This window comes from Lipophrys pholis (genome assembly GCF_963383615.2).
Source record: "Lipophrys pholis genome assembly, chromosome: 14".
Lineage (NCBI taxonomy): Eukaryota > Metazoa > Chordata > Actinopteri > Blenniiformes > Blenniidae > Lipophrys > Lipophrys pholis.
This window is the reverse complement of record NC_137633.1, coordinates 3,620,968-3,635,721: the sequence shown is the minus strand read 5'-3', so window position 1 is coordinate 3,635,721 and position 14,754 is coordinate 3,620,968. Positions and strand designations below refer to the sequence as shown.

Sequence of the window (14,754 nt, the reverse complement as noted above, 5' to 3'; positions counted from 1 at the left end):
GAGAGAGAGAGAGAGAGAGACCCACCTTGGCTGGGTCAGACAGACACACCCCCATAATCACTGCAACGACCCAGCTGCTGCATCGCACTTTGATATCATTGCCGTAACCTTTACTTGTCATTATCGTAACCTTTCTACATGGCTGTCATTTCCGCCTCCAGTTGCGCGCACAAGCCCGGCTCGGAATAATGCACCGTCAGCTTTTGTTGCGCTGAAGGGCATGTTTAAACCTTAGTGGTAGTTGTTCTCACCTTGCTCCGTTCATATTGGCTGCATCCATATGCCCAGGCTTATTTGAGGTGGTGTGGAGATGGAGATTTCACCCTGCTGGCCCGACAACATAAAGGGTTAATCCAGTTAAACTTTCTCGTGATGTCAAGGCTATAGAATTGTTGTTGTTTTTTTGCGGGGGGTTTTATCAAGTGTCCATTTCATTAACCTTCATTTTCGGCCAGTAATTCAATATGACTGCATGTTTTTGATGGTAATAAGAAACTTGTAGTTACTCTTGTCTGCTGCTCATACTGTGTATATAATAGAGAAACTTATTTTAGTCTATGTTCAATATTTATTTTTTTTAATTCTACTGATGTCATTAATTTTCTAGGAGTCACGAGTATGTGAATGTCCCATGTTAAATCCCGAAAGTGGCGAAAGAATATTAACACAAGGCTTAAAGTACTTCTGAGGTGATACTGAGATCTCTAAATATCTTTCTTCATTAGCCAGTATATGTGATTTCTTACTGAACCACTGCTGTCATGAAAACTGTATTCAAAATACTGTAGATGAGCTGCATGTACTGATGGGGTCCAACTGTAGTGACTCCATTTTACATCGAAGCAGAAAGACATGTCATCTTCATAGAGCAGCAAAGGTTACAACCAATTCTGCATCAGGCCTGTGAAAAAACTTCTTATCTGAATGTATATTGCCAATTAAAGAGATGAGCACTGCCACGGCGCCGGGCTCCGAATGATTCACGGTTCGTCCCAGACGATGCATCATGCTTTATTGACAGACACCACATCAAACTGTTCAAAGGAGATCCAGCGAGACAGGAATATCCACCACATGAAAGAATATGTTAAAACTGGAGTGAGTTGTCCTCCAATAGCAAGGTCGCAGGTCCGATCCCTCGTCACGTGCCCATATGTCAAGAGGCTGAACCCTGAATGGCTCCCAGGGGAAGTTGAGTGCTTTTCATGGCAACCATCACTGTGTGTGTGTGTGTGTGTGTGTGTGTGTGTGTGTGTGTGTGTGTGTGTGTGTGTGTGTGTGTGTGTGTGTGTGTGTGTGTGTGTGTGTGTGTGTGTGTGTGTGTTTTTGTGTGTGTGTGTTTTTGTGTGTGTGTGTGTGTGTGTGTGTGTGTGTGTGTGTGTGTGTGTGTGTGTGTGTGTGTGTGTGTGTGTGTGTGTGACAGTGGGCTTTGGGTGAAAAAAAAAAAGCACTATATCAGTAAAGTACATTAATTTATTAGGTTCATCATCAAAATAAAACATCTCGTCATGGTGGGATGTTATTTCACTTTATTTATTTCATAACTGACAAAATTTAAGAAATGAGAAACACAAAAGCAAAAAAAATTCAAGTATATTTGACATGAGAAGACCTTGTCAACAAGTCACCAACTACTCCTCTTCTGGTGCTGAAAGAAAATTCTATTCCCACAACAAAGCTGTGTTTCAGACCATGGCTTTGCATTTTGCGTTGTGGTAAGAACTATCTTACGTTTATAGTTATGTTTGCCAGTGTAATCATATTTTAGTGAAATCTGTGGCAATGCTATGTTTGACAAAACTTGGTATCAACAAGTACCCAGATACTTTTATTTGACCTTTTGTATATCAGTCGCTTTCAAAACTCCATTCACGTTTCCACAACAAAACTTTAATCATCTAATTTCTCATGTGTTTTTACCCCGACTTCCTCATCTAATGGAACCACGACTCAGAGTCGGTCCAGCTCGACATCATCTTCATGTCCTGCAGCATTCCTTACAAAGTTGTCTCTGCTGTACTTCTGGAGTCTTCAGTTGTGGATCAGGCACAGAACGGAATTCTTAAATCCTGTCTTCGGCGGTGCTCTCAGAGGGATGGGGGAAACGGGACATGTTGTTTTTGTTGACAACCAAGCCATCAAACGCTACCCAGCTGCCCACTAGTCAATCAGCGGTTGATATTACCCTGGGGAGCGTCACTTAGAACTTGGAAACTGTGTTGAGTCATCGTTGGGAGTGCCATGTGGAGTTCTCCTACAAGCTACGAGCAAGTAGCGTGGATTCACATCGTATAGTATGCGGCTGTGTGTCTGGACGCCGTCTCTCGGTGATACCGTTTGAAGAGTCCGGGCGACTGCCCGCTTGAGACAAAATGGCTGCTTTGTGAAGTTCATATCAGTACAGTAACCGATTATGGCGTCCTTTAGTTTCCGGGCAGCACCCCCCCCCCACCCCCCACCCCCGTTTTGAGTGTCCGCAGTCAGACTACAGAGGCATCAAAGTTAAGTTGTAGTGACTAGCATAGCATATTACCAGAGTGTTTTTTTCCCACACTCCTCTGTGTAATCCAAAATGCAAGGGGCTTAATTGAAGTAGCACTGGAGCTCCCTGTGTTAACCAAAGCTGGTGTGGGGGAGCCTTTTTAAGTTTGATATGCCTGGAGGCTTCGGGTCTTGCGAGAGAACAAGTGGGCGTTCGTTTGTTCGTCAGGCTTTGTTATGCAGGGGTTGTGTATTTCTTTAAAAAAAAAAAAAAAAGAATTACCAAAGGATAGTCGCAGTGAACTTCCGATCCTCAACGCAATTAAGAAGCCTCACCCCTTTTAAACTCACGACGAGACTAATTATGTGTATGTGTTTGTGTGCGAAGGAGAGAGAACGTGTGCACATCTTCATCACATGTGTTTTGTCTGCGAAGATGTGACTATGTAAGGAGTCTGGGTGAAGCGTTGCACCGCTGCTGGAGTCAAACCTGTTAATTAGAATAGATGAAGCTGTTTCCTGTAAAGCTGAACACATTTAAAGCGTGTGCTCCATATCTTCCTCTGTGGACGTGTTTAATGGAAGCCACCGAATCACGTCAGTGGCACTTAGGTCTGATTACTTACCTGGCGAATCATCCTGTGGATTCCTCGCTGACTTCTAGCCCCTTAATTTCCTTCCCGCCTTTTGTCTTGATGACTTTGTTCCGTCAGGAGAAGAAGTAGGTGTGCTGCCCTGCCGTCCTCCTCCAAAAGAAGCACATCGCTGCAAACAAAAGAAAATAGCCCTTCCCTGCGATCGCACCAGAGACTTACCCACAAAATCCCAACACACAGCCTTGTCACTCAGCCTTTATAATAGTCAAGTCCTCATTTAATATCACTGGCTATAAATCACTACGGTAATGCCTCCTCTTGTGATTTAGGAGGAATCTGATTATGCATTATTGCGAAGTCATTTGAGCTGAGCTAAATTATTAATCACCACCAGCCTATTGTTTGTGTTTTTTTGTTTTTTTTGTCATCCCACTGCCCCTTTTGCATTAATTGAAATCATTCAAACCTGAGGAGTGACAGCATGCTTTGTATGCATGATGGAGCTCGTGGAAAGCTAAGCTATCAGTGAGCTCTTGGTATGCTTTTTTAAGAAAGAAATAAGTTCACCTTAGCTTTTGATGCAGTGGAACTTCAAAAGAAAAAGAATATGTAGAGAATTTCGGCTTTTTTATTTCAACAGGGGTCCTTGAACATAATAAAACTTTTTTTTATATTCAATAAAATATCAACTATTCAAATGTATTGTGTGCACAACTTAATTACACATTTATACCTAAGAAAATTTTACTACAACAAAAAAAAATTGCAATATCATTTGAACCTTTGAAATTTTCAGCCAACTTCCATATAAAGTCCTCTCTCCTGCAAGGTTACCTGAACTATGAATTGCAAGTTTTGGTCAGATGTGATGTACTCAAGCTGTCCTTAAGAGAGACACGCCAACAAATCAGCAACTTCAGACTGTTCAATCCATGTAGCAGTGAAACGGCACCAAAACTTGAAGAAATGATTTTCAGGTTAACTTGGTATTAAGTCTCTCACGCTTTGGTTTTCCTCAGACAGGAGTTGACTTTTATTGTTTCCCAAAAAACAAAACGATCTTTTGTTCATTTTGGACAATAAATATCCTACAGCTTCCAGTTCATCTTCAACTTTGATGTACACAGACTTGATGTGACGGAAGAGCTATACACTTTGAAATCATTGCCTACATTTTTACCTTTGTACATCCTGTGTGTATTTTGTAGATTCTTCAAGATTTGTTTCTATATCTAAAGCTGCTCTTGGGGTGAATACTCTTAAGGTTAGTCCCATTTGTTTAAATTGTACATTACCTGCAGATGATTTTCCTCAGACAGACTGAATATCAGTTATTGGGGATCTTTTTGAAGCCCTTGCCAGACATAGAGGTATCCTCAACCGTTTTATTTTTTCCCTGAATACCTTGGAGAGTTATTTGATCGTGAACCTGATAAAGAGAACCCGTTTCTATTATGACATTGATTTCACAATGAAACAATATGTCTTTATCAGTAAATATTAAATGGACATTACTTATATGGCCTACCCAGATGGGATCACTACCTTACCATGGTGTATGTCGGCTGGAGTATTACACTCCTGGTAGGGCCACCCATGCCGAACAGATCGAAGGGTAGAGACGAGACGAAGAGCGATCCCCTGGCAATCCAGATTGTGAGTTTGGCAGTGGGCTAATAACCCGCTCCTGTAAAACCTGGTTATTACAGAAACTGAAACCAGCACTGTCACTCGGATGTCGACTTATACGGTGCATTTTCTACTTCAAGTTTCACACATTCATGCTCACACACCATTGGGAGCAACTTGGGCTTCAGTGTCTTGCCCAAACACTCTTTGGCCTATGGGCAGGGCAAAATAGAGGATCGAACAACCAGCCAACCTTGGACCAGCCATGTGAACTGACAAGATCAAATTTTTCATGGCACCATTGAATGAAACTTGTTCACATGAATGTCCATATTCCTCACACCTACTCTCCAGACGTGATCTGATTAGTTACTGGGTATTGTCCATACATGTATTTCGCAAATTAAAGTGTGATTTGGCGGCGATACCTACAATATCCAGAGCATCCTGACCGTGTTGTGTCTCTGTTAGTTTGCCAAACCGTGAGGAAGAAAGTTTCCATTCTATGTTGCTGAAGTTTTATCATATAATCACAAAATGGCATCCAGTGGTTGAAGAGGGCTGCTTGAAGCAACAGTGTAAAAGACTGGCCAGGCATTCCAGCAGCTGTAATGAATTCTGACAGCTGGAGTCGAGACCCCGCACGTTGTAAATGTTAGATTAGCATCTTCAACACAGTCCAGTCTGCTGTTGTTCATTAGATTTTTGTCATCAACTGGGGTCAGACCTCAAGTTCAACCGTTTCAGACGACAACGACGCAGCAACGAGACGCCCGTCATTATCTCACTCGAGGGCGCTGACACCTCATTGTTAGCGGCGACCGACCCCCGTGACCCCGCCACTCGAATCGTGCCACCCTGTCTGCCGTTCCCACTCGAATCACACCATCCGGTAATGTTGGCCTTGGGTTCATGACCTGAAATTACAGACTGGCGTGAGATAATGTCGAAGTGCAAATTTGTGCGTTGCGGTGATGCTACAGTTATGTAAGGAGTGAGCTGAAGTTCTCTTTGTAGGGTTTGGAGTTGTTGTTTTTTTTACTTTGGCTCCTTGTGTCTCTCTGTAGCTCCCCTGGCAGTCAGTTTTTCTCATCTCTCCATTCTGGTACCCACTGGCATTTTTATTTCTTTTTCTCCAGCTCCTTTGGTGTAGAGTCCCTGCTTTGTTTTCTTCCCTCCACTATGGCTAACTTTGACTTGTGCGCTCTCACACCACATGTCCACCGGATTTCTTCTATCCACATCTTGCTTATCCTCTGCTGAAACCTCTTATCCTTCTGCGTCCCTGTCTCGACTTGGTGTGTGGAGGAATGCAGCCATGGTACACCGCTGCTAGGCTGTTCTCATTTCCTCCACTCACCCCATATCGCCAAATCTCTCACAGACACCTCCAAACACACTCGCACGGCTGTCTTGTCGTGCCCTGTGGCAGGGCAGTGGTGTACTGTAGCATACCGCAGGATACTTGTGCGCCCGTGACTGACTGCAGCTGCTTTCGGCCATCCAGGCTGCCTCCTCGTTTTCAGCTTCATTTCCCCTCCTAATGAAGATTCAGAGGCAGCGCAGCTACTGGCACAGGGCAGAAAGGAGGGAGGGAGGGAGGGAGGAGCAATATGTGAGGAAACCGTGACGGAAGGGGAGAGAAGCGAGGCAGATGAAAGGGACAGAGGTGAGGAAACAGGAAGATGTGGAGGAAACAATGCTGAGGAAGAGGTGGGGATGAAAGCACAGCTACAACAGAGAAAGAAAGCGAAGAGGGCAATGAGCTTTTATGACAAAGATGACTCGAAAAGAAAGTAGCCCTCGCTCTCCTAATTAGGTCCTTGGCTGTGATGAATGGCACAGCACTTAGGACCCAATCGACAAGCCGACCTTGTCATGTGCAGTGATGGGGTGGGGTGACTCTCCATCCCCCCTCCCATCCCCGTCCCCCTCTTACCTATTGTACCACCTCCTGTGGAAGCAGATGCTGTTGATACCTGGGTTAGTGTGTGTGTGTGTGTGTGTGTGTGTGTGTGTGTGTGTGTGTGTGTGTGTGTGTGTGTGTGTGTGTGTGTGTGTGTGTGTGTGTGTGTGTGTGTGTGTGTGTGTGTGTGTGTGTGTGTGTGTGTGTGTGTGTGTGTGTGTGTGTGTGTGTGTGTGTGTGTGTGTGTGTGTGTGTGTCCTCTAGCTTTCACACACCTGAATCATTTCATACACAGTGGCTTCTACTTTACCGCTTTAGATGACACATTAATAGGTTGACGTGTATAAAATAATTGTGATTATCCCTTTGTTTTGTAACATGGAAGATATTGCTTGTAAAATCAGTGGCTTGTCATTCTTCATTGCACCATGTGTGCATAGGAAATGTGTGTCCCTCTTATTTTTTATCCCCCCATCAGGGATTTGTTGTTACCCCTATTTAACATTAAAAGCAGGGCCGAGTATTAATGCAACATAAAAAATGCTACGACGAGGTGTGACGATAAGAAATTTTTCGACTTTGTCCGAGCTTATTTTCACAAAGGTTATTATTCAGTTTGTTCTGTAATAACCAATCCTGACTCACTAATCACTGCTTGTAATCTGAAAATGCTGCATTATTGAGCAGAAGCCTCTGATGAGCAGAAGACATAGCCTGGGAACACCAATTTACTGCTATCTTTTAAGAAAGAAGACCAACATTCATTCCACCACAAAGCACAGTCCTAGCCAGAAGCACAGGTAGCTCTGAATTTTAAGCACACAATAATTAAATGTAGGTGAACCAGAAATAATTGCAATATTTATTAAAATAACAAAAGCCTCATACCCAGGAGGAGTTTTTCCCTTATGTGTCACGAAAACCACTAAAAAGCTCTCTGGGCATAGTTATTGCCGCAACCAACATGACAAAAATATAACAACAACTCTTTTTTATATTTATTTTTTTTTGCTTTATCCAGTCTAACATTATAGCTGGCTGGAGCTTGTCCATCTCAATACCGCAGACATATAGGTTGTATCTACATAAAAATACTCCAAAAATTATGAAATTATTGGTTCTACAACTAATGGTGGGACGCTGATAAAAAGATGCTGTGAATTATTCTATTCCTTGGTTAATTTCAAGGTAAGATTTTCAATGCATGGATGTCGATGAAAATGAAGCCCTGTTTACGTGATATTCCAAGTAAAAACGCATAATTTTTGCGTTTTTGTTTGTTTGAAAACTATGTCCATTCACACGGCAACTGCAGAAACTCTGAAAACTGTAGTTTTCATCTTTGGCCACTAGTGGGTGCTGTTAGTTGTTTTTGTAATGAATTAGCTTTTCATTAAATTAGCTTCCATAATTCTCATTGATCCTTGTGGCCGAGGTTTTGACGACCCCCCCCCCCCCCCCCAGCCCCCACATCGAGCAAAGTTTTCCATCCGTGCGATGCACAAAACGGTTTACAGTACAGAAAAAATGTGAAGCGGTTGTTGAGCAAATGATGCCACACGGCAAGGATTTCTAGCGGTGTTGCGACTTTCCTCTTGTGAGTAAAAACAGGCCAATCTAATAGTGGACGGCATGAAAACTACACAAGGAATTTTGCTTTGGGCTCTCCGTACACGTCGTCCTCTTGTGAGAACAACTGACAAATGTTTCCCATGCAAGGGAGCGGAGAGCTCAATAGATAAATTTGGAATCTGGATACGAGGTGTATTTCTTCCTGGTGGTGCCTTCTCTTCAACCTGTTATTATCAGTCAATCAGGACGGAGTGTATGTTTCTGAAACGTCTCACCCCCCCACTCTTTTTTCCCCCCCTGCAGAGCAGTAAGAACTGGCGGGCTGCGGTGGATCTAACCGGCCGACTGTTGACGGCTCATGGGCAGGGATACGGCAAGGCCGGCCAGCCGAGCTCCCACACCACCGACTCTCTGCAGGTGAGACGTCTGCCACTTCCATCCATAGCGCTGTCCTGCCTGCACTCTGCCTGCCTCAGTGATTCCGTGGGTGGCAGAGAGCCAGAACATGTCCCGTATCGCACCATCATGTCATTATTCCTCAACAGCACTTGAAAATGAAATACATTTTACATTTAGCTGGAAATAGACCCAATAATGTGCTTGAAGGATAATGTTCTGATATATCCTCACAGATAGGTTTTCACTGATTATTCAGTCCCCCATTATTCAGTTATCGGACACTTTTTTCTTTTTTTTCCTCTCTTAACTGCGCTTATAATTATTTCCAAGCAGAAAGAAACAATCACATACTCTCATTCAAACATACTGGCTATTTATAGACATGAATTCACCGAAAACAGGAAACCAGAGTTCTTAGTCAAAACCCACACAGAAGGCCCCGAAAGCCTTGAATCGAACCGTGGCTTTTATATCTTCAGTTGTGCAGAAACCCACCCAATCTACACAAGAAGCTCTATAGAATCAATATATCCACAAGTAAAATATGCAAACCTCCTCGACTGAACGTAGTCAAGAGCGCTGGAGTGTAAATCCAAAGGTTACAGTTGGTTCGTGTTGATGCTCGGAGCTCTTCGTGAAGTTTCCTCCAAGTTCCTCCTGAAGGTGTTGATCTGTAAGCAGCTCGCCAAATGCCACCGCACGAACACCACCGCCGCGTCCCCACCGCCGCCGCCGGCAGCACAGCCGTCAGCGGTAATGACAGCAGACAGCGTCGAGGCGGCACCGAGCGAAGACAGGGGTCGACAGAGCGGAGTCTTTAGAGGCTTTGCACGCCGCTCGCCAGTTTCTGGATCCGACCACGAGGCAGTCTGTTCTCGGCTCAATCAGCTGAGGGTGCAGCAACGGGCCCGGGCTCCCGTCCAACTGCATACGGCTGCGCGCCGTCAAAAGCTCGAGAGAATTTCAACAACATGGTCCTGGAACAGCCTGTGCCCTCCAGATGTGAATCGGCTTTACACACAGCGTGTACAGTACACCGTCCTCCATTCTGACTTTTGCCCGAAACCAAAGCTGTCTGATGGATTATTTCTGATGATTAACTCCACGCTGCAGCAGCAGGAATCACCGTGAGGGAAAATACAGTTTGTTACCTTCCAACAGTTCTAAGTGCTTTTTTTTTTTTTTTTTTTTTTTTTTTTTTTTAGTTTAAGCAGAAAACAACAGAGTGGAAAAACACAGAATTAATGAAGACAAACAAATGAAGGAGAAACGGCATATATACAGCCAATCAATACGTCACTGTTGTGCTAATTCTAAATAGATTTATAATTACATGGTACAAAGCAAGAAAAGAAATGTGTTTAATGCAAACATTACTGCTTCCCAAATGTGCACAGTATTCTGTCATGAGTAGCTTTTGTTGAAAAAAGTTTCTGTTGAAATTTATTGATTGAAGATTTTCATTCACGTCAAATTCAGCATCGAACGAGTCGTGCTGTCGTTGCCCTCGTGTTTTTTCTCACAAATGTACCACATGACACCGTTGTTAGATAACAGGGAAACGGCACTTCTGCTGTGAGCGGACATCAGCGTGTCACAGATGTTTCGGCTCGGTCGTTTCCTCCAGACACGGCAAATTCCAGGGGGGAAAAAAACAGCTGCCGTTTATTGAGCCTGGTGCCAAATTACAAACTCGGCGAAGACTGCGAGTTGGCAAGCTTTGTGCTTTAGGAAGGAGATGGAGAGAAGGTACTTGGACTTTCAGGGAAGGAATCAAGAGACAAAAGCTAGAACAGTTTATTTTCTGACAGAAGTGAACTGATGGGCCGCATCAGGATGTCAAAGATCTTTAACAGTCGTATCGCCGGTGCTTTTTAAGAACAGCCACATTGTAGAAACAGTCGATTTATACACAGTAAATACAGAGTGCAATTTGATGTAGAAGCAGGGGGAGAAACAACTTCAGGTAAAAGAGCAATGAAGTGTAAAATGAGATTTATTTCATTAAAAACCAACATTTACGTCATTGTTACCAAATGTTTCTGTGAAGAATTAAATGCAAGACCATCAGAATGTTTCGGGTGCTTTGACTGCAACGAGTATTTCTGAAATTAGAAACTTTGAACACAAGAAAACCAGAGTTCCACCAAAATGCACTGCAGTACTAAAGTGTCCAGCGACGTGACTCTCCATGTTTGATGTTTGCTTTTCAAACAGATTTAATGTTTTGGTTTTTCTTCCAGTCTACTGGTGAAGACAGTTAGAGAAAAAAAAATCAGATCACAATATGTTGTGTCCAATCGGTTTATATAAGAGGGCTGAACGATATTAGACAAACGTACAATATGTAATAATGTTTTCACATATTGCTATAACGATATGATCTACACTATATACAAACACTTTCCTAAAAACAGTGTGCTTTCTCTTGCCCGTAATTTACACCAAATATTACTGCCTCGTTCAGTTTGTTGTTTGGTTAGTTGTTTAGTTTTGCTCCAGCTCGTACACAGTTCCCACCTGCATTGTTTCAGAAGTTTTGGTTATTTTTCATAGATTTTTGAAATCTTTAAAACTGTCAATCAATGTTTTTCTTATTAATTGCCCATTACAAATTAATTACAATTAATTGCACTTATTATATTTGAAATTCATTCATTTTGAGTTTGCCAGGCACATAGTCTTTATATATATATATGTGTGTGTGTGTGTGTGTGTGTGTGTGTTCCAGCTCTGGTTTGTGCGGCTCGCTCTTCTCACCAAGCTGAACCTTTTCCAAAACGCTGAGCTGGAGTTCGAGCCGTTTGGCAACCTGGACCAACCAGACCTCTACTATGAGTACTACCCCACAGTTTACCCCGGACGGAGAGGTACATACACACACACACCACACACACACACGCACACTCAGTTTGTGTGAAATCCTTCTATTTCCTGCTCTCTGGCATCAACTGTATTGACATTTCATGTATAGAAAAACGCTTGTGGCATTGATCACCGATGAGAAACTGAAAGATAGAACCCTCCTGCTTTGTACAGTAATACATTAATTCACATCTGTCTTCACGTTTCATGTGTCCAAAGGACGTCCCATTAACTTTGGTGGAGAAGGTTGAATAGTAGCATTCATCACTGCACTGAAAAGCTGCCGTGAAACTCTTATCTGTGAGTTTTGAATGTGTTATTAGCCCACTCTCCAAAAGGATTTTGCTTTTTACCCACGTTTCTTTTTTTTTTGGGGGGGGGGGGGTACACAAGCACACCACCACTGTCCTATTAAATATTCAAAGGAAAGTTTCTGCCAGGAGCTTGATATCAGACTGTATCGTCGAGAAGCTCCAACAACTCTACTTGTCTCCAGCAGTTCTTTGGTTTTGTTTTTCCTCCTTTTACACTGCATGAATTGCTCTCTAATGTATTCCCATTACTTTGGATCTGCTTCGCCCCTCGGGCTACCACACTGAAGGCAGGAGCGGAGACACAGCTGCACACACACACACACACTCACACACACACACACACACACACACACACACACACACACACACACACACACACACACACACACACAGTAATACATAAAAACAAAAAAGCAACACTCAAAGCTACTCTGCACAACCGTCTAAAGAGAGCACCGATTGACTTTCCATTGCTCAATATTAAACGCTTTGTGCCCGACTAGGTGCTCACAGACAAACTGGCATGAGTTGTGGAGCATGGCATCAGAAGTCGAACACGTCTCCAGTCTAACGCTCGCATCGACTATCTATTACCCACGATCCCACTCTGAGCGCCTTACGAGACGGGCTGCCTCACGTATCGCTCTGGGAAGAATTGGGATCGACTGAGCCCTCAAAAAAAAAAAAAAAGAAAGAAAGAAAAATCAATCCTCCTTTGATATTAATTTGACCATTAAATGAAAAGTTGTGTCCAATTTGGACTCAGAAATATTTAAACCTTTGTAGTCCTGCAGTTGTCTGAAAGTCTAAAATCCTTCTCATTGAGTGTTTCGAGTTCTGCCTCGAGACAAAGACCGTGGGGCAGTTTGCTTTTTGCATTTCTCATTAACTTGTGAAGATAAGGTGATAAAAGAGAACCGCATTGATGTCATTCTGATGATGTCTGTGCGTTGCCGAATCGAGGCGGCTAACCCGTTAGCACTGCTATTGATGGCTGAGACATAAGTTGACAAATTTTATCTTGATAAAAAGCAGCATTTTGAACACGTTTTTTGTGATATTGTATTTTAATTTTGAGCTGAGTACATAAGTATATTTTATTAACTGTCTTTTTATTTAAACACCAGTTTTGTGAACTAACAATTGCCTGGGTTCGATCTAGTCTGAAAAGACCAAATGACTGAATTTATCCTAAACACAACAGAGGCTATAACTGTTGGCCATTACTTTTTTTTTTTTTTTTTTTTTTTAAATCTCACTTAACTGTAAAAGATCTGGATTGATGTAAAACAAGTTATAACAATAGCTCACCACTGTCCCCCAATGCACAAAACAGGCCTGAATTTCACCTACATTAACTTTTAGGTGAATTAACGAGCACATTTCCTTATTCATAACACATTACTTACTTTTATATATATATAATTCAAGATGAGATATCGCCACCACCTGTTGATTTAGTGAATGAAGCTGGAATCTTATCAGACCAGATATTGTCATGACAGCATTTTATCAAAAATTATATGGAAAGTAAGGTCAGACTGGAAGGTCTTGTGGTTTTGACGGGTTTTTACGAGACATTTGTTTCAAAAATACACGTAATGTTACACACGTTACATATGTATAATGTATAATTATGAGTTTAACATTTTCATATACCTCCTTTGTCCAGTAAGTTCAGGTACATTGTTCATGTCACCATACAAGGATTGGAACTTCTGTTCAAGGCGGAGCAGCAGCTAGTAGGACAGTGAGACTGGTGTCAAATTACACCAAAAATAAAATCTTCCTTGAAAGATGTCCTGGAATTAGATCTTTTCAGATTCATAAAGTGAATTCTGAAATTAATGTAATAATCCAAAAAGTATCCTCTTTAACCCTAACTGTCTCCACGCCCAAGTGGATATTGGTATTCTGATGCTGACATAACAGCCTAAAGACTTATTTGTTCATATTTTGTGCATTTCTTGTCGGTAATAATGTTGTACTTCACTTTACTTGAGACGGAAGGATTCCAGGAGCTGCCATAATACTAACCACACTCACATTTTTCTGTCAACCTTTTCATCTGACTGCCAAGTCCGATTACTGGAGATGTTTCTGTTTGTGTAATGAGTCTTGACCCAGAACATGTGTAAGTAACATTTTCTAAAAAAAAAAATGTCTCTCTACTGGAAGGAAGTGAGCGCATGAACTTGTGAAGTTGTGTGAAAGGGAAAGCGCAGTCACCGCACATGCATTCGTTCACATCTACATTTAATATGAAAACACTACTTTTCTAATATGTTTTGATTTTGGACCGTGGGAGCACGCACAGGGAAAACATGCAAACTGCTCATAGAAAGGACGTCAACCCCAGAGTCAACAGGGATGTTTTCACTGTGAGACTGTTTATGAATAAGAACTACTTGTTATTTCTCTATAATGTCAGAAATGCCCAAAATCAACATGCCATGTCAAGATATTTCCATCTGTAACATGACGTGTAACAAAATTCTAACAGAGAACCGAAAATCTCAATTTGGAAAGTAGTTGAAAATAACCAACGCTCTGCAGAGACGGAATAATGAATCCCGCCAAGTCAGCGTGGTACAGTCGGTATGAAGATGAAACAGGTGTAACACAGGACAGCGATGGAAACTCTGGGGTGTGTGTGTGTGTGTGTGTGTGTGTGTGTGTGTGTGTGTGTGTGTGTGTGTGTGTGTGTGTGTGTGTGTGTGTGTGTGTGTGTGTGTGTGTGTGTGTGTGTGTGTGTGTGTGTGTGTGTGTGTGTGTGTGTGTGTCATGTGCTTTAGATGGGCTCGATAGAAAGCACAAGCAGATAGAGGAGAAAGATAGAAACTGAGATACGCAGACTGGCAGAAGCAGCAGCCAAAGATGGACCCAGTGAGCTGAGTTTCAGATCTGATGACAATATCAAAGAGACCCTGATCAAAGCCCGGGGACTCACCTGAATATAGGCTCTTCCTCTGGGATATGAGAGAGAGAGAGA

The 14,754-nt window shown here is 42.5% G+C and overlaps 1 protein-coding gene across 1 annotated transcript in view; it reads left to right on the top strand.

Annotated features, from left to right (window-relative positions):
- The window catches only part of trappc12 (trafficking protein particle complex subunit 12), a 38,826-nt gene that overhangs the window by 13,449 nt on the left and 10,623 nt on the right, over positions 1–14,754 (top strand). The window contains exons 4-5 of the mRNA XM_080479788.1: positions 8,488–8,601; positions 11,315–11,453. Coding sequence (XP_080335914.1) covers positions 8,488–8,601; positions 11,315–11,453 — 253 coding nt within the window. The remainder of the gene's footprint in view (positions 1–8,487; positions 8,602–11,314; positions 11,454–14,754) is intronic.